Genomic DNA, 19,386 nt, shown 5'->3' with positions numbered 1-19,386 from the left:
CGCGTTCACATTTGCCCATACGACGACGTACGGATACTCGAAGGTGTTGATTCCGCAACGGTAAAAAAACATGTGGCGTAGATGTACCCAACATAAGGCAGACAGACGATGCTGCAAATAGATATTTTCGGTAACCGGCACTGATCATAGCAAGGCGGTGACGGCCTCTTGCATTGAGCATCCGATGTTGGACGATGCAGTTTTGGTGAGGTGGATTTGAACAATGATGCTGTTCCACGCGCGCCACGGCTGTGTACTGCGTACTTTGGTACGGCTGAGCACCCTCAAAAGTCGAGACGAAAAGGGCCATGTGAAGGGGAAACCCCTGAAGGGCGGCGCTGCGTTGTCCCGGAGGCGGGAGGGATCTCGCTGCTGACTGGATGCCGCCGTCGTCAGCGGCCCTGTAATCTTAGTGCGTCCGCTCCGTCGTCGACCCTTGGCACTCAGCCACTTGGCAAACGGCCCCGGACTCCTTCCTTTGCCTTAGCACCCACCCACTGGGCCACTGCACATTAGGTAACGCACCTCGAAGTACCCGGTACCCCTGGTCCCCTACCAAGTTACGACGGAGTACCTCCCACAGCTGTAGGAAGGAAGCATGCCCATCGCTTGCTTGCTTACCTCCTGAGTAAGGTAGGTAACGGGTTGTTTGTCTCTCGCCAATTTCCCCCCCTCCTCCAAGTCTTGCGCTTTCGTCATTCTTCTTCCCTCCTTCCAAACCCTTCACCACAACGGCCGTCTCCTTGGTGCGCGTCTGTCTACCTACTCTTCTGATTCTACCTTGCTCTTTTGTTTTAGCTTCTTGGCCGCGGGAATCCTCCATCGATTGACCCAAACTACCTTCTTCATACCACACTGTATTTTATTCAACGTCACACTCCCCATAACGAAGACCGAAACGATACCCCGAACCCCGACCAACGACGAAGAGGAAACCCCCCCAGCTCTGTAATTGCGCGCGACGGACCGTTAATATTTTTGTGGAATCTTGCAAGAGGAGGATCGACGTGCGACTACATTACTGGGCGCGGACTGGGGAAAGACAATCCCCTTTGAACCACTCGACCACGATCCTCAAGCACCCACAGAAACCCACAACCATACTCGTCTCAGAGGGAGAGACACGGCGCGAATTGAAGGGAGAAGTTCACCTTGGACCGGTAGAATTATAACGAGGAAGCCATCCCGGAATACGACTCCGTCGTCCTGAAGTCGAAATTCGACCTTTTCCTTCTCCTCTGCGAGCCCGTTTGCGACCACGCGACCCGCCCCGAACGCAGTCCAGAGCCACGAGGCGACCAAGCTCTGCCACGAGGCGACCAAGCTCTGCCAAGACCGGCACCCGCTCTGTTCCTGCAGCGCACCAGTCTTGGCACAACCGTTAAACCCCAACCCACTGCCCTCATCCACACCGACATCGTCATCGTCCGCTCCGTTCCACGCCGTCTGTGTTCTTCCCATACCGCGCTGCCATACTCTCCGGGCCTCCCGTTTCGTACACGAGACCCCGTACCCCGGAGGTCATCCTCGGCACGGTGCTGAGTTGACGTCGCCATGAATTTAACGTGTAATTCAACGCTCGAGGAGCTGAGGAGTATGTCACTCGACCCTGCAAACCTCCGACCCCAATCTCGTGAGACATCCGCATTGTGCAAGAAAGCTAACAACTCCTCTTCTCTCTCAAGTCCTTCCCGGCTCCGAGATCCTCATCGCTGGTCCCCTGACCTTCCACGACCTCGCCCTAATCATTGCTGGCTCCTGCACCATCATCGCAATATGCCTATCCTTCTACCTCGTCTTCATGCACTCTATCAACTACACGAAGCCCCGCGAGCAGCGACAGATCATCCGCATTCTCTTCATGGTCCCCGTCTACGCCGCCTCGTCCTTTCTTCAACTTTGGTACTACTGGCACGCGGTCTACTTTCAACTCATGAGCGACTGCTACGAGGCTTTCGCCATCGCATCCTTCTTCTCGCTCATGTGCCACTACCTCGCCCCAGATGTCCACACCCAAAAGGACTACTTCCGCAATCTCTACCCCATCAAGCCTTGGGTCTGGCCTCTCGATTGGTTTGCAAAGTGCTGTGGAGGACAGAGGGGACCCTGGCGCACGCCCAAAAGCGGTTTGACATGGTTCAACGTCATCTGGATTGGTGTATATCACTACGTCTTCATCCGCGTCGCCATGACTGTCACGGCCGTCGTTACCCAATACTTCCACCGTTACTGCGAGAGCTCAAATAACCCAGTCTTTGCTCACATCTGGGTAAGCTTTCTCTGTTCCCCAAACCATTTGGAAGCCTTCACTAACAGAAACAGGTTATCTCGATCAACTGTGTTGCCGTCACTATTGCCATGTACTCCGTCATTCAGTTTTACGTACAGATGAGAGAACCCCTGAAGGAGCACTCACCCTTCCTCAAGGTCCTTGCCATCAAGCTTGTGGTCTTCTTCTCTTTCTGGCAGGTGACCTGCATTTCTCTCGCTACCTCAACGCTCGACCTTGTTCACCCGAACAAAGTCCTCGCCTACCCGGACATCAAAGTCGGCATTCCCGCCCTACTTCTGTGTTTCGAAATGGCCCTCTTCGCCCTCCTCCATCTCTGGGCCTTCCCTTACGCCCCTTATGTCCCGGGCGCCAAAACCACATACTACCCGTCCGCCGACTCTCGAGACAGCCATGCTCCCCTCCGCGAAAATGTACACACGGCTCCCGCCGGTGGATGGATGGGCCTCAAGGCTGTCGGAGACGCTCTTAACCTATGGGACTTTGTCAAGGCCTTTGGTCGTGGTATGCGCTGGCTGCTCTGCGGTGTCAAACGCCGCCACGAAGACTCCAGCTACAAGACCGCAGCCAACCTCGATATGGACGACCTCGACAAGGACGGAGATACCGCTTACCATCCCGCCGGTGTCAAGAGTACCGATCACCTACCAATCGCTACCGAATTCCGCCGCAGCACATACCTGCAACCCTCGCGTCCACCTCCACGACCCCAGCGCCCTGGTAACGAGAGTGACAGCCTTATCGCCCACGCCCAACCGAACCCCTCGCAGATGTCTCCGCCACGCCGTCCCGCGCGCCCGGTATCACCCTTGTCGCCTATGTCGCCAATCTCGCCATACCAAGATCAGAGCTTCCAGCAGCAGACGGGCATGACACCAGTACACCCGACACACCCGGGGCCTAGCAACGGCGAATGGGGGAGAACGGGGCCGCCAGCACAAGCAAATCTGGGTGTCGCAGGTCCCCGCGACTTGACGCAGCAAAGGGTAGGAGAAGCGCTCTGGGGACCACCACAAAGCCCAGCAGCCGCCTCCATCATGCCAGAGAGTCCCGTTCTCGGATCGCCGATGAACGGCGCCTACGGACATCCGGCCCTTCAGCAGCAGGCGTACCAGCAACAAGCACACCAGAACCAGGCGTTTGGCAGTCAGCAACAACCGCATGCCAACCACCCGTACGGAAACCAGACACACGAACAGCAGCCGGGACCTGGCCAGGCCTTTTAGGCCGAGCCATGTATATAGGATTTTTATTCTTGAACAAAAGTCACAGATGGCGACAGCTTACATGTTGGATAATTGTCAGCGGTCTAAGAGAAACTGCTGGAACCCTTCCACGACTATGAGGTTTGAGGGATTCATTTGGTCTTTTTGGAGGATTCCAGGGTGGGAGGCAATGCATAGGAAAAATCGGCGTTTTTTTGTTTTCCTTTACGAGATACCACATCATTTAGCTAGGTGGGAATGAACACATATTTCATATACTTTGCAACGGCTCCTTAGTTGGCTGGTTTATTGCGGACTCTTACCGCCATGATGTTTCTAGCTAGCTACGAGTGTAAGGTTATTATTCAGCAAGGTATGCACTCTTGGCTTTGGTTTCAACAAAGGGTTTCCAAGTGCCCTGATGCTTTCAGTCCCAGCGCCCCTTTGCTAGAAAAAGCATCATCAAACCACAGGTTTTCATATTCATGCTCACAAGTCGGTTTGAGTCCGCTTCGTATCGACAAACGGAAGCGACAGGAGGTACGCTTTCAAAAAATTTCCGCTGTTTGTAAAACTAAACCACAATATACAACAATAAATTTGCCTCGCCTCCAATACATTTCCCATGACCTGTCCGTTCCCTTCAAGATTCAGATACCCGTCACGCCGAACGGGAAAAAAAGCCAGAGACTCCCAGATATTTCCATGTGATACATACACTGTTGCAGTCATCCCCCCCCCCCCCCCCCCTTTTTCTCATTTCACACATACGCACACATACACAGGTCCGATGGCCGGAGGGGGCCCCATCTCTCTCTCCTAGATTCCTCGAAACGAACGGCGGTTGAATATCCATCCAACAAAACCCAAACGCCTCAAAAACTCCGCAACGCAGATACGCTCTAGACCAGGGACAAAAATACAAAAGGCACGACTGCTTGACGACCAATAGACCAAACCGTCTTGGTCCGTCTAATCAGACATCAGAAGAACCAGATCCAGACTCCGCCAACGCAGCAGCAGGTCCAACGGCAGAAAACGAGTCAAACAGGGAAATATCCCCACGTCCTTTGATATCATCATCGCCCGGCACCTAGCCGAGCGACGGACTGGTCTCCCTGCTCCTCGACTCAAAGCTCTCCACCATCTCCAGCACCCTCGTCCTCGGCCTCGCCACGCTCACGACCTCAGCCGTACGCAGCGTCAGCGACGGCCGGGGCTCCGCAGAGTCTTCCCGGCTCGGCAGCGGGTGATCGTGACCGTGAGAAGACTCCCCAGAGTCGCCCTTTGGCGGCGGGAGGTGTAACAACCTCCGTCCGCGCACCGGCGACCCCGTGCTCGGCGACTCGGGTCTGCGCGCATACATGCCCCTACTCCGGGATCCCAGGTCGTCTTCGTCATCGTCGTCGAGAGCAATTTCCTTGCCCTTGCCTTTATCCCTGTACTCCTCCGCGAGAGCCCTCTTCTCCAGATCCGCCCCGTCGAGCCCCTCCATCTCGTCCTTATCCGGGTCCACGAGGATCGCCTCTTCCTCCTTTTCAATCTCGGCGTTGACGACCCGCAATCGCTCCTTAGGCACCGTGAACATGACCTGCACCAGCCGCTGCTCAATCGCCTTTTCGATGTCCCACTCGTCGAGCGACTTCTGGTCAATGTCCCAGTCGTGCCGGCCCTGCTTCCTGCGCAGGAGCTCGGCGCCCCCGATGCCGGATAACCCGACCAGCCGCGGCTCGTAGTCCGAGCTGACTTGGTCGAGGGATAACCGCCGCGGGCTCTCGTGGTCGCTCGAGTCTGAAGAGTTGTTGTTGACGCCGCTGCTGAAGACGCGCCGGAGACTGCCGAGCCACCCGAGCGATCGGCGGGGCTTGTGTTTGCTGGGACTGCTGGGGATGTGTACAAAGTCCTCTTCATCTTCGTCGTGTTCATTGCGCGGTCGCTGGCCTTGGAGGAGCAGCGAGGGACCCTCGGCTTGTAGGGCGTTGAACGTTGTCTTGGCGGTGGAGTATGTGTGCCCGCTACTGCTTGACGACGAAGAGGTGCCCACTCGGTTATCGGTGATGATGGTCAGGTTGTTCGGTCCTGTACTATTTCGTCTCGCAGACGCCGAGCGCGTGGGTACGCTGATAGCACTACGCGCCGACTCGGAGACGTTGCTGGCCGTCCGCTCGTCATCCGCCATGGACCGCGCCGAACGCATAGACGCGCGCCGTGTCGGGGAGACGCGGCTGTTGCGGCGCGAGGGCATCCGAGCCAAGAGAGCTTCTGTAGCGTCAATGTCTGACTGCCAGTCTTGCACCTCTGTGTTGCGCCGCAGGAGAGCCTCCGGACTGGGCGTCATGGAGTGACGATTGCCGGGTGTTAAGATCGGGACGGAACCCGTCGGCGTCATGAATGGGTCGGCGTGCCCCGGTGTGGTAGGTGTCGCGGGCTCCTGATCTTTCCTTCTGTTGGCGTGCTCCGGGTCATCTTCATCTGCTTCGTAGATTGGGTGGATGTGGCCTGGCGTGGTGAGACTCGCTGCTGGTTGGTATGCGCCTCTTGCCGCACGAGGTATGGGTTTGCGCGGAATGAGCAAACCGGGCGGCTGTTGATATACACCTTGGTTGTTGCCGGGACCATGGCCTGTCCTTAGCGATTCGTAACCGAGCGATCTGTCGATCGTCTCGTAAGGATCGTGACCTCCCGTGTACCAAGAATGGCTCGTCCAGGGGTAGGCCGATCCGCCATCCCGCTCCAACATATCGTCTTCTGGGTGCAGGAATCGTGTCGCATCTTGCGCCAAAGAGCGCACCGTCTCCTCTCTCATCTCCTTCTTCTTCCTCAAATGTCTCTTGTAACAATAGTAAACCAAGAAGGCGCCGAGAACTGCGGCGAGCCCAACGCCGAGGCCGACACCCAGTCCAATCTTCTTGATGTTGTCGTTGCTAGTGGAGCTATTGGACCCACTCGATGAGGTCGCATGATTTGGATTTGTGTAGCTCGAACTCCATGCCATGGAAGTCATGTTCAGGAACCTGAGCCCGGTCCCGCTTGACTGTCTCTTCGCCTTGGATCCTGAAGTCGTGATTTCATATCCTCCGTAAACCATCATTACATTGCCAGGCAAAATCGCTGCCCCATGACCGTAGATTCCACCATCCGGTTGCTGAGATGGAATCGACCATGTCCAGTCTCCATACGTATCACCCATTTTGAGAAGCGCAAGCTGCGGGGAAGCAGCCTGAGAAACACTACCAACCCAGCCGCCCAGGATAATGAGCGCAGTCCCGTCTTCATTCAGCACCGCCGTGTGCCCGGACCGGCTCTCCACCTGCGTCCCCGCGCGCTTCTCGATGTCCTTCACCGCCAGCTCGCTGCTTCCGACGCGCGTGGCGCTGACCGTCGCAAAGTTCCACGACTCCTCTGGCAGGTTCCAAATGGCGGCGGAGCTCATGTTGATAAAGGCCTGCTGGGTGTGGCCGCCGAGCAACACGTAGCGGTTCTGTTGCGTGACGATGCCGGACCGATTTGAGATTGACGGGCTCAGGGGTGTGAAAGAGAACCCCGCCTCAGCGTAGGCTGGACCCTTGCCAGATATGAAGCTGGCCGAGTACCCCGAAGCCACGGAGTCTGAAGGGGCCACTCTCAACATGGCTTTCGTATATGTCCCGTTTCCTTGCCACGTAGATTCGTCCGTCGTAGGCGCCAGACACATGCCGCCGAATGAATACAACACGGGTTCGGACATGCTCGGCGCGAGAGTCGACGAGAAGCTGATTCCTGCACCGAGAGCATACGGACCTGCGTCCGAGTCCGCGCTGCTGGGTAGTGTTGCTGAAGTCTTGTACCAGGATCCTGAAGTGCCCGAAGACCCTGACGCCGCCCCTGGAGTATATGTCCAGATGTCGTAGCCTTCCGCCGTCTCGCAATCCCCCGCCTGAACCACAATGGTCCCATTGTCCGCCATCGTGGGGAGGAAAGCCGTCGTCTTGGTCGCATCGTCGAGGAACGGCAAGCTCGTCGATATCGTCTGCAGGCTAGTGGGGCCATCGATGGTGGCCGAGGCGTTTACCGACAGGAGCTCGACGCCTGAACTACTCTGGTGAAAGATGTAGGCGAGGCCGTGGTTGCTGTTGTTGTCTGATGATCCCGGCAAGGCGGAGGAGAGCAATATTGTCGTCGGAACGTATGGGAACGTTTGTTGCGCCGAGACCAGGGAAGCGAGGAGCAGCGCGGCGGCGGCGAAGGTCGTCGTCTTGCGGATAGCTGCTTCTGGCCCCGACGAGGCCCACCGGCCGGCCGTTGCGGTCATGATCGTTCCGTAAAGGATTGTCGTTTGCGGTCCGGTTTTGTGTATTCGTATGCGCCAACCGCCGAGCGGTGGTCAATTCATGTTCTTTGTGCCCCTCTCTTCTGCGCGCTCTGGTTGATCGTCGTTGTCCTGCCCAATACTGATGCGATGTGAAGTTGGGAACAGATCCAGGTTCTAGAAACTAATGATCTCTCAGTAGACTGGCATTCCCTCTTTTCTTCTTCGTTGTCCACTCCTTCTCGCTTCGATACTCTCAACTAGCTAGCCGGGTCGGAAAATGGGCCTCGAGGAAAACGTCGACGAACCGAAGAAAAAAAAAGTGATAGGCAGGGAAAGAATAGAGGAAGGAAAAGCACGGGGCATGCGGGAAAGAGGAGGCCAGAGCTGGGTCAGGATGATCAGAGATGGAGAAAGACGAGCACCCCGGACAAGGGCAATGGGAATTAATCTGGATGACGAGCAAATCGAGGGGTTGGGGTGTGGCCTGGTTTGCGGGTGCAGATGCAGTTTGAACAAGGGTAGGTTTCTGTACACTAAGGGAGGACAAAAAAGCAAGATGTCAACAAATCGAACGGTTTCGATGTGCAGGGGGGCAACGGAGGAGGGGTCGTTTTGGCGGCGCGCCGCGGCGGTTGACTGGCACCGGTGGGAGGGAGACGAAGGCTGAGAGGCAGTGAGCCGTGTGAGCGAGTCGCCTACAAGACCCGAACGAACGTCTATCAAAAGGGCCGCGCACTTGGGACATCCGAAAAGCCAAGGATGAGCGGGAAAAGAGGGGTTGGTCAGGAAGCCTAGAACCAAGTCTTCAATCTGCGCCGCAGGCTTAGCACCGATGGATGATAGGCAGATGGGCCAATTAGTGTCCGCGGTATGGCATCATGAGGAACCCGCGGGCAGGTCGGCCCCGATCGAGGATGCTAGACCGGTCAAGGGTTGCCTGCAAGTAGGAAGTGCGCTGGGTGCGTGAGTGCGTGAGTGCGACTGCGTGTGAGTGTGAGTGTGAGTGTTTCCGACCTTTGGAGGGTTTTGTTTTGGCGGCGGCAGCGCAAACTGTCAGGCCGTCGTCTGGGGCAACGCCCCGCTCGGTGGGAGGGTCTCGGCTACGGCGGACCCCTGCTGACTGATGTGCGCCATACCCAATTGGAACTAGATGTACTGTGCATCCCTGCTGCCGTTCTTTGTTCGACGGGGGGGCCATCGGTGATTCGCGAACGACCGACGGACGGTTTTATCTCTCGAGTGTCTGTTTCAATCTTTCTGTTGATGCTCGGTGGAACTATTGTTACTTGCGGCAATATGACCACCTGAGTCCGGTCTGGATGGGAAACCTTCATGAATCACATGTCCAACGTGACAATGCGACAAGGTGGTTGTATGAATCGTGCAAGGGTCCCCCTTACGTGCGTTCATCTGTCTTACATTGCCTCATCAACCAGGCTAATGTAACTCATTTGAAGCTACACCACCGCGGAAACAAAAGACATCTCCGTCCAACCTCCTGCCTCTGGACTGCGCGACTTTAACATCTCGGTCCTAACTCCGCGTCACCTAGACACCCAATCAAGTGACAACATAATCTAGCTTTCAATGCATCTAGAGAGTTTGTGTCTACTTACCTTCCCTTAGTCTTGCTATCACTATTACTGCTGCTGACGCTGCTCTTTTGAGTTGAGCCTCCATTAACTATTCCTACTGCTGCTCAAAATATTTGAGAATTCTATATCTCAAGTACTCGATCTTCCCTTAGCATCACCACTACCCATGCTGCTCTTCTAGGTTAGGTTTTCATAGCTATATTTATTTCATGAGAAGATTCATCTTGCTCAAAGAGACGTTCTAAAAGTGTGGGCTTTCCCAAAATCCAACCAGCTATGGTCAACTTGAGATAAATCAGACCTCAAGTATCGTTGGTACCTTCCCTACGTTGGCGATAAGAAGAGATCTCATTCATGTAGCAACTGGTGGACCTTTGAGTAACATGCTCCTCAACGAGGCCACCTTACCTCTGCATCACCACTTATCTAAGGAAACACCATCCAACAAACTTCACAACTGTACAACCCCGTCCCTATATTCATCTGCACACTTCACCACGCAAGCATCACTCAACCTCATCCTCCTCAGCCGCCTCATCGGCCGCATCAGCAGTAACCCCCTCCTCCTCCTCACTCAACTCCAACAAATCATCAAACAAACCCGCAAACTGATTCGGCAACTTCTCCCTCACCTCCCTCACCATATTCAACAGCCCCGTGATCTCATCCGTCTTATCCTTGACGTCCCTCTGCAGGATAGACACCGCCCTCTCCAATAGCCTCGGCCCCTCCGCGACCTCGGACCGCCCATAATACTTCTCAAACTGCTCATTCATGAACCTTGCCTTATCGAGCTCCGTCGCCAGCACCTCATTGTGCTCCTTCATCGCCTCGCCCGCGCTCGTCAACCGGTGATTCTGAATCTCCATCCGCGTCGCCTCGTCCAGCTGGTTCTTGTACTTGCTCTCCCAGTCCGACACGCGCGCAGGCCACGTCGGCGCCACCACCGACACCACCGTCGGCGTCACCTCCAGCCGCCGCGTCTGCTGCACCGCAGGGTGCTCCCCGTGCGCCGGCAGCACAAAGATGGTGCTCTTGCTCCCCTTGCCCGCGAGCCTGTAATACCGCGTCTTGACATCGTAAAACACCAGCCCGCGGGCATAGAGATCCCCGCCGCGCTGCTCGTTCCACAAACGCTCGCCATACGTCCCGTTCGCCGCCCACACCTCCCTCTTCTGCTCGATCTGCGCCTCCTGCCTGTCCAACACGCGGTGTAAAAAGTCAAACACGTCGTCGCCCGCGTTGGCGAGGATCCATTTATCCTGCGGATACGCCACCTCGCGGCCCGAGGCGGCGTCCGGCCCCATCCTCGAGAGCATCTGCATCGGCACGGCGGCCTCGCCCGCGGTGACGTCGAGCGCGTTGGCGTAGCCGAGCTCGAGGTCGTGCATGCGCGCCACGAGGTGCTGGGTGTAGAGGAGCCACTGGCCGAGCAGGCTGTTGCGCACGGCGGCCATCTCGTCCGAGTCGCGGTCCTCGTTGGTGGGGAGGAGGGAGAGGAGGCCGCCCGTGGCGCCGTACTCGTGGTCCAGCATCTCGAGACACTCGTTTGCGTGGGAGGCCAGGGCGGTGTGCGTGGCGTAGGGGCGGGGTTTGGTGCGCTTGTCCTTGTCTTCGTTGTATTCGTGGAGGGGGCAGTGGTGGACGGTGCCCTGGGTATCGGACTCGTGCTGGATCAGGTTCATGAGGTCGGTCAGGGGCTTGTTGTGCCACTCGTCGTCGTTTGCGTATGGCTTCTGCAAGTCGTTGAGCCAGTCAAAGGCCTCGTTGTCTCGAAACGACTTTTGGATGCGGTCCTCGTTGTTGTTTTCATTGTCGATCTCGGCGTACTGAGATGTCGGCGCGAGCTGGGCAATCAGAATGGTCAGCGCTTGCGCGTGTTGCTTGAGGGCGAGCAGCGTAGGCGCGTGCCCGTGTGTTGAAAGATAACCGCAGTTGACGTGACCCAGAAGTTCGGTATCCATCTCGGCATATGGACCATTGGGAGCGTCTTCATTCCCACCACCTAGGCAGAGTATCTCCTCGATGTAGCGAGACTGGTAGGCGTCGGCATATGGTGTCTTTGGCAGGCGAGCTTGGAAGGAGGCCATGGTGAGAAGTTTGGTCAAGTGTCAATCTCAAGAGAAACTCCGGTGCGTAGTGGGAAAGCCAGCTGATGAGATTTAAAGATTGAACAACGTGACGATGCCGGTAAAGACCATCTTTGAGGCAATGAGTTTTTATCAATTCTGTCCATTGGAAGGGATGGGCATTTCGTGGTGATGGCACCTGATGGAATTATTGGAACAAAGAGACCATGGCAAGGTTTCCAATGGCAAGCTCAACATTGACCAGACAAACAATACATGCGCTCGGTTTTGATGTTGGTCTCAAGTCGGGAACAATGACAGCTCTCATTCTTGACATATGAATGCGACTTTCGTTCATTGTCGGAGTCATGAAGGTGATGTTTTGTCCAAGACTAAAGGCTTCATCATCTTCCATTCTAGGGACAGATGACATCCTTCCTTTGTCACAAGATCGTCACTTATATACGATGTCCGAGCGAGGACGAGCAATCAGAGTTGTTGGGAAAGTGAACCATAAAGCTTTGACCGACTTCGGTGAAAACGCAGGCAGCAGAACCTACGTAATGACATCTTGAAGCAACACGACCATCGTCTTGCCAATCGCGATGCGCAAATGTTGGCGCCGTTATGCACATGTATACTTATGGATTCAGTAGCAAGGCATATGCTTCTGCTCCGGCAAGACACGGCTCGTCCTTTAAGCAGCATTGTAAAGTGCTCCTCGATCAGACCACATATCTGAAACTGTCGAAAGGATCGGAACTGTAAAGCCATGTGCAGTCCACGGCCTCTGAATAGCTTCGTTCAGGTAGCACTAGCTGGACCGGCTCTAAGCGTAGTTATGAGTCTAAAAACCAAGCTGAAGTTCGTCTAATTCGGTCAACGGCAAGTGTGCTTTCCTGCTGCTTAGCAGTATGTCCAATGGTTGTTCATCGGGTGTAGTCCCGAACGGAGCCTTCAAATAGAGTTTAGAACGCCCGCCTAGGTTGGCGTTTCTCATTTCTCAACGGAGAGGTCCGGAATTGAGGCGAAGTCGTCCGGGATGTTTGATGAAGGGGTCGAGTGCGGTATGGAGGCCTGGGCCGGTCGAAATGCGGCCGGTCAGCTTGCGGGTGCGCACGTGGGAAGCACAAGAGGGCGAATCTGCAAGAGGTGCAGTAATTTCCAGCTATGCAGGCTGATGAGTTGTAGACATGCAGATGATGCTGAGGACTGCAGATTGCCCTGATCGGGCTGATCACTCTTCGGCCAGGGACGATGCCGCATTGTTGGCGGCACTGCCTACCTGTCATCGGCGTCGTGGCATTCCAGAATGCGCGTCCTCAGCCGTTTGGCGCGCAAGCTGGAAACAAATAAAGATGTCTCGAAACTGTGCAACCGGCAGTAGGCCGTGTTTAGAGGGCCACGGGCGGCTACTGTCGTCAAACGTTGTACAGAGTGCCATGTACGTACATATAGTATTACAGCAGTGGCTGGTGGATTGTCTTGATTCTCAAGCGGTGCGGCTTTGTCTCTCGTGGTGTTGTGGCTCACGGGCCATGGGCTCGACTGGCCACCGGTCCACCGTGTGCATTTCTCCCAGCGACTCAGTTTCCTTCGTCAGCCGAGCAGGGATCCTATGTAGAGGAGATGGTCTGTCAATGGTAGCATGGGGACGGGTGTCAAACAGTGGAGGATTTGAGATTTTCTGGTAGAGTAGCGCCGATGCAGGTTGATAGGGCGTCCGGAAGCGGTTTGGGGTGGGCGACCATCGGCGCTAGGGTAGAAAACATGGGTGGGCATCCAGCGAAGCGTTCCAGAGCAGGAAATTGGCAGCATTCGTCGAGACTCGGGAGATGGTAAGTGGCGCAAATCCCATCATTCATCCTTCGTCTCGGTGCCCCGACTTCCAAGACCACCGGTGCATTGGGTCACAGAGCTATAGCGGTTTGGAGGTGCGCGAATGCCAAAGTCCATGCGGGCATGGCATTTTCGATGACGCCTGCAAAGGTCTGCCCAGCCGGCCGGTGTGTGAACCGTCTTTTCTGGGGTATCTTGAGGGCTGTCATGTTATCGATGTTATCGACGTTTTCGAACGGGATGCGCAAGAGCCGCGCGGAAGTGGATGCTGGATTGTGCGTAGCTTGTCGATAGCATGGACAATCACGAGGGCATTGCGTCAGTGGGCAGGTGGAATTAGGGTATTTTCTGGTAGGTACATCGCTCACTCGGCCGAGGAAGCCAAGCCAAGCACGTTGATGTCACTCGGTAGGTTTGGTGCCGGGTGGCTGCCGTTACTTCTGCCGCTCGCCGTGTCGCCGGGTAAAAAAAAAGGCTTCAACCGTTGGAAAGGGCCAAGAACTTTCGAGGAAGAATTGGCGGTGGTCGGGGAAGATGCCGTGAAGGATGAAAGGATGGAGGTCCGAATATTCAAGAGTTGGCCGTCTGAAGGCCAGTTTGATGGGCTTTGATGTGGCACCGCCCGCAGCAATTGACAGGAGACCCTGCAAAAGTGCGACGAGCCCTGCAGCGGGAAGGATAAAAGTCGAGATTTTAAGTGGTGAAAACCGGGAATCTCAGCCAGCGCATTTTGGGTGTCTGCCGGGGGGTTCGTTTGTTGGCTGCGACGCTGCCGGCGGACGGCAGGGCTGGTGGACCACGGTGTTTCCGGGTAGTGAGCCGCGTGAATCAGGGCAGGTCGGTAGCGGTAGAAAGGAAGACGAAGGAAATGCGACTTGTAAGCATTAGAGTGAAGACCACACCATACCGGTGAGTAGTCGACGAGATGAACGCATCCCAAGACAAGCGACGAATGTTTGGGTGCGTCAGAATGAACGGACCTTGATGGTGTCTGAGCCTCTGGAGGTCACCGAGGGAAGGTGCAGACGGGAGGGAGCCAATATCACAACTGCGTAGGTGTTCATACTTTGCAGACTTTTGTTACTGGACGGCAATCTGGGCCCTCGAGATGGGTACACAATCCGTAGAATACCTAGCTTGAGAAAAAAAAAAAAGATTTAATCAAAAAGGAAGCAAAAAAGATTCGGCAGTGCCCACAAACCGGCAACGGCATCGCTGAATCGTGAAGGAGGTTTCCAGTTAGAAACACGTCGGCCAATCAAGAAGCGTCGCATGCAGTGTTCAGCCGACCCACTTCACCTCGAGTGGCCAGGAACTGTCGATACGCTGTAAAGGGATCCACCTGGTGGTAGGTGCGTTGCCGTTCCCAGGATGGCAGGCGCATCGACACCAGGAAGCTGCCAGGGGATCCAACTTTCCCTGCCCAACTTTGAGATAGAAGTGGGGGCAGAATTTGGGAAGGTGCAGGTTTGCAGGTTTGGCTTGACCTCTTCCTGCCTCCAAAATGGCACATTCACATTGAGCTAGCCCCTGTCTGGATGAAGGGGCTCCAATGTTTCTTGCCGCACTTACACAGTGGTGTAGTACTTCTCCTTACCTGCAGTCCTAGTGTACACCCACAGAGGACAATGCACTTGCAAGTTGCACGGGCTTGGTCGAGTTGGATTGGTGCTGCATGTCTGCGTCATAGTTGGCATTGGCTGGCATTTTGCTAGCTACTCGAAACCCTGCGGCGCGTCCAGCGTCCATTGGGACGGTGGCTCTGCCGACAGCTTAACCTGGAACACACCACCTCCGCGCCTCGTTTCCCCTTGCCCGCGCCACCAACACGATCTGTGAGGTAGCAATCTTTGCATGTGAGGTGAGGCTTTACTCGATTGCACGAACAAGCAGTACCTAGTCGGCCTTCACTGCTGACTGTGGGCAGGAGGAGGGCCCAACGGAGCTGTCTTCAGCTGGTGTGTGTCGTGCACCAGCGGCATACCAGTGTGGAATGGGTGACAAGCCGTTCTTGGTCACGCCGAACTGGGGGTCTCAATTTGAATCTATCGGTGGCCTCCCTCTCATGCTTCGTCTCTGTGTGCCTCCTTCCCGGTCGGTGAGAGGGCCTGTTTGAGAGGAGAGAGGACCCTTTGAAAATAAGAATAAGGGACGACGACGACCCCTCATCGGACCAAGGGTACCATTATTCATCTCAAGCTTTCGGATTGCATTGTCCAGATAGAGACATCGGACTGCAGACATTCGATAGTGAAGAGGCATTACGACTCGTGGATCCCCCTCCTGCCACAGACTTTATCCTACGACTCCATTATCTGTCGGTCTGCCCATCATTCTCCACCAAGATCTGCTTGTTATTGCGTCGTGACCAACCTCCTTCCTGTCTGCAGTCCTTCATCGCTTCATCGAAGGTAAGCTCCCTCGGCTCGATCGACAATTCCTGCTCTCATCCCCAGAAAACCCTCCACGCTCTACTCCCCCATCTCCATCGTTCTAGCTACACTAGACTCGACTTAAGCTGGCGCAACAGTCGTGACAGCAACAGCAGCGATCATAGGCAATAGAAGGGGGCACGAAAAGAGAGACTAACACTGCCCCTAGTGCTGTCTTGTGGCGTCACCTCCTTTCAGCACAACGAACTGAGACATTGGGAGACGCGCCCAATTTCCCCCAAGCTACCAGCACTTTACGGTCACGTCACTACTTGCTTCTTCTGCTCTTCTCTTTCGGTCCAAGGTACCCCCTTTGCAGCCTTGCACCAAGTATCCAAAGCAGCAGCACACCGCACCACCAGAAGTCCAGACCATAACAACCCATCGCCCGCAAGCGCACCGCACTACCTCACCTCACCAGCGCGCAATCAGTTACCTCAGAGCTCTGGGCACCTCGTCGCTTGTGTAACTGATCGACGCTCGGCCTGGCCCATCCCAGCATCCTGACAAGCTACGAACCCATCGTCTCATTTCCCAACTCCCGGTTTTTCAACAACGCGCACCACACATATCATCCCCCACCCTTCCCCCCTTCCACTGCTTCTTTTTTAACCCCCTGTCCCTCGACCTTCTTTTCTCTTCCCGCCCACTGCTCAGGTTCAGACTCCAGTGTCCACGGCCCTTCGCCTGTCTGAGTCTCTCTCCGCGACCGCACACGACCCTCGATACCCTTCCCTGTTTAATACCCGACTTGGCCCCTGGGACCCCCACCGTATTCGACCTCGCGTCTTCTCTCTCGACTCAACTTTGTTCCAGCACACACATACACATCAACACCAACAACCGTAGCGACCACCAGGCTGCTCAATTCGCCTAGACGCCATCATGTCGGGTCTTGGCGATGCCGAAGGCGGCCAGTCCAACCGCGGCGAGGCTCTTGACGATACCTCGGGCAGCACCATTTCCGGCCTCGTCAGTACTCTAGCCGTCTGCGCTCCCATTGCCGGCGTCTACCTCGTCATCTTCTTGATCCTCCGTCGAAGCCAAAGGCGATTCTATGCCCCGAGAACTTATCTCGGCAGCTTGCGTGAGAGGTACGTGGGAATTCTTGCTTCTTGATGAGTCTCTCATCCTAACTATTTTTACAGCGAGCGATCACCAAGCCTCCCCAGTGGCTTGTTTAACTGGTTTAGCCACTTTTGGAAGATTCCTGATGTCTACGCCCTCAAGCACCAATCCCTCGACTCTTATCTCTTCCTTCGATTCCTCCGTATCTGTGCCACTATCTGCCTGGTCGGCCTTGTCATGACATGGCCAGTCCTCTTCCCCGTCAATGCTACCGGCGGAGGTTCCGCCACGGAGCTCGACATCTTGACCTACAGCAACATTGATGTCGCATCCTCCTCAGGACTCAACCGTCTGTACGCACATGCTCTCATCGGCTGGCTGTTCTACGGCTTTGTCATGTACATGATCATGCGCGAGTGCATCTTCTACATCAACTTGCGTCAGGCTTTCCTGCTTTCGCCCACCTACTCTAAGCGAATCTCGTCTCGCACCGTCCTTTTCGTATCAGTTCCCGATGAGTACCTCGACGAAGCCAAGTTCAAGAAACTCTTCAGCGACTCGATCAAGAGAGTTTGGATCACCGGCGACACGGAGAAGTTGGACGATCTCGTTGAGGAGCGCGACAAGGTCGCCATGAAGCTCGAAAAGGCCCAGGTGAAGCTCATCAAGTTGGCAAATGCCGCTCGTCTCAAGGCTGCCAAGAAGGGTGGCGCTCCTGAGAAGACTCCCTCGGCTCAAGACACCGAGGCTGGCGCTTCCGATGCCGCTGCTCGTTGGATCCCCCAGAAGAAGCGTCCTACTCACCGCCTTGGTCTTCTTGGTCTCGTTGGAAAGAAGGTCGATACCATCGAATGGTGCCGTTCCGAACTTCAGCGTCTTATTCCCGCCGTCGATGCCGCTCAAGCCGATTACCGTGCTGGAAAGGCCAAGAAGATTCCGGCTGTGTTCGCAGAGTTTTACACCCAATCCGACGCCCAGGCCGCTTACCAGGTTACCACTCATCACCAAGCTCTTCAGATGACGCCCAAGTACATTGGTATCCAGCCTACTGAGGTCATCTGGAAGTCTCTCAGAGTATCTTGGTGGCAGCGCGTTATCCGTCGCTATGCCGTCATTGCCTTCATCAGCGCACTTATCATCTTCTGGGCTATTCCCGTCACAGTGGTCGGAATTATCTCCCAAGTCTCGTATCTCAAGAAGGTTTCCTTCCTTACGTGGCTCGACAAGATCCCCGACGTCATCATGGGTGTCGTTTCTGGCCTTCTCCCCAGTGTGGCTCTGGCTGTGCTCATGTCCTTGGTGCCGGTTATCATGCGTCTTTGCGCTAAGCTTTCTGGCGAGCCTTCCAACTCCCGCGTCGAGCTTTTCACCCAGAACGCGTACTACTGGTTCCAGCTCATTCAGGTCTTTCTTATTACGACTGTCTCCTCGTCTGCTGTAGCGACCATTCAGGCAATCTCCAACAACCCGGGCTCCATCTTCAGCACCCTGTCCACGGCGATTCCCAAGTCTTCCAGCTTCTACGTCAGCTACTTCATCCTCCAGGGTATTACCCTCGCCACCGGTGTTTTGACCCAAGTGGTTGCGTTTGCCATCTTCGTGGCCATCCTGAAGTTCCTCACCAACACGCCCAGAGCTTTGTATAACAAGTGGTCCACCCTTGCTGCCATCTCGTGGGGAAGCGTCCTCCCTGTTTACACTACCATTGCCGTCATCAGTAAGTTCCTCCACTTCATCTCAGTCCTAGTTTTCTTGCTAACTTTGATCAGGCATCACCTACGCCCTTATCGCTCCTCTGATGCTGTTCTTCTCCACCATTGGTATTGGCTTGTTCTATCTTTCTTACCGTTACAACATTCTGTTCGTTACGGACACCAAGATTGACACCAAGGGTCTCTTGTACCCCCGCGCCCTCAAGCAGCTCTTTGCTGGTGTTTACTTGGCAGAGATCTGCCTTGTGGGTCTGTTTTCCGTGTCGAAGGCTTTTGGACCCCTTGTCCTCATGATCGTCTTCCTCATCTTCTCCATCCTCTTCCACCTCACCCTGAACAGCGTGTTGGACCCTCTCTTGTACACTCTTCCCAGATCCCTGCAGGTCGAGGAAGAGTCGCTGAATGCCGACATTGAGGGTATCGACCGCAAGGATTCCGGCAGAGGTGTTTCTGAGGAGCAGAACGGCGATTCGAGCGGGTTCATGAAGAAGATCCCCAACATCAAGAAGTTCGCCCCTGGAGGTGATGAGAATGTTGTTGAGAAGGGCGGTAACATTGTTACCCGCTTCCTCAAGCCGTGGATCTTTGCCGACTACCTTCACCTTCGCAACCTTGTCCCCCACGACCCCACACAGATTGACGAGATGTACCCTGGCAACATTCAGGATAACGCCTACTACCCACCTTCAGTCTCCAGCCTGCCTCCTCTTCTTTGGATTCCTGAGGATGCCGCCGGTGTTTCAAAGTACGAGATTGCTCAGACCAGCAAGATTATCCCCATCACCGATGAAGGCTGCACGTTGGATGAGAAGAACAAGCTTGTTTGGGATTCTGAGGGCGCCAGACCTCCCATCTGGGACGAGAAGATTTACTACTAAAGTTCGT

General features: G+C 55.3%; 4 protein-coding genes across 4 annotated transcripts; 2 read left to right on the top strand and 2 right to left on the bottom strand.

Moving 5' to 3' along the window:
- The first annotated feature begins 684 nt into the window (after positions 1–684).
- HER10_EVM0006881 (uncharacterized protein) lies at positions 685–3,763 on the top strand. The gene is made up of 3 exons (XM_035476454.1): positions 685–1,594; positions 1,686–2,269; positions 2,323–3,763. Exons 1-3 carry the CDS (start codon positions 1,555–1,557, stop codon positions 3,514–3,516), a joined length of 1,818 nt encoding a protein of 605 aa, XP_035331558.1. The 5' UTR covers positions 685–1,554; the 3' UTR covers positions 3,517–3,763.
- Positions 3,764–4,682: 919 nt separating this feature from the next.
- On the bottom strand, positions 4,683–7,126 carry HER10_EVM0012132 (uncharacterized protein; the record flags this gene model as incomplete). The annotated part of the gene is made up of 3 exons (XM_035481533.1): positions 4,683–4,832; positions 5,699–5,994; positions 6,139–7,126. 3 exons carry the CDS (start codon positions 7,124–7,126, stop codon positions 4,683–4,685), a joined length of 1,434 nt encoding a protein of 477 aa, XP_035331902.1.
- A 2,504-nt stretch (positions 7,127–9,630) lies between these two features.
- On the bottom strand, positions 9,631–12,125 carry HER10_EVM0003143 (uncharacterized protein). The gene has a single exon (XM_035472828.1). The coding sequence runs from the start codon at positions 11,469–11,471 to the stop codon at positions 9,888–9,890; it is 1,584 nt and encodes a 527-aa protein (XP_035331329.1). The 5' UTR covers positions 11,472–12,125; the 3' UTR covers positions 9,631–9,887.
- A 4,481-nt stretch (positions 12,126–16,606) lies between these two features.
- HER10_EVM0007694 (uncharacterized protein) lies at positions 16,607–19,379 on the top strand (the record flags this gene model as incomplete). The annotated part of the gene is made up of 3 exons (XM_035477240.1): positions 16,607–16,815; positions 16,870–18,506; positions 18,559–19,379. The coding sequence occupies 3 exons, from the start codon at positions 16,607–16,609 to the stop codon at positions 19,377–19,379; spliced, it is 2,667 nt and encodes an 888-aa protein (XP_035331612.1).
- Positions 19,380–19,386: the final 7 nt, after the last annotated feature.

The sequence above is a fragment of the Colletotrichum scovillei genome (assembly GCF_011075155.1).
Source record: "Colletotrichum scovillei strain TJNH1 chromosome Unknown Contig00007, whole genome shotgun sequence".
Lineage (NCBI taxonomy): Eukaryota > Fungi > Ascomycota > Sordariomycetes > Glomerellales > Glomerellaceae > Colletotrichum > Colletotrichum scovillei.
This window is presented reverse-complemented; position numbering and strand designations above follow the sequence as displayed.

Coding starts and splice junctions, on each gene's coding strand:
- HER10_EVM0006881 (XM_035476454.1), top strand. CDS start 1,555: ATGAATTTAACGTGTAATTCAACGCTCGAGGAGCTGAGGA. Junction 1,595..1,685: donor AACGCTCGAGGAGCTGAGGA/GTATGTCACTCG, acceptor TTCTCTCTCAAG/TCCTTCCCGGCTCCGAGATC. Junction 2,270..2,322: donor CAGTCTTTGCTCACATCTGG/GTAAGCTTTCTC, acceptor TAACAGAAACAG/GTTATCTCGATCAACTGTGT.
- HER10_EVM0003143 (XM_035472828.1), bottom strand. CDS start 11,471: ATGGCCTCCTTCCAAGCTCGCCTGCCAAAGACACCATATGCCGACGCC.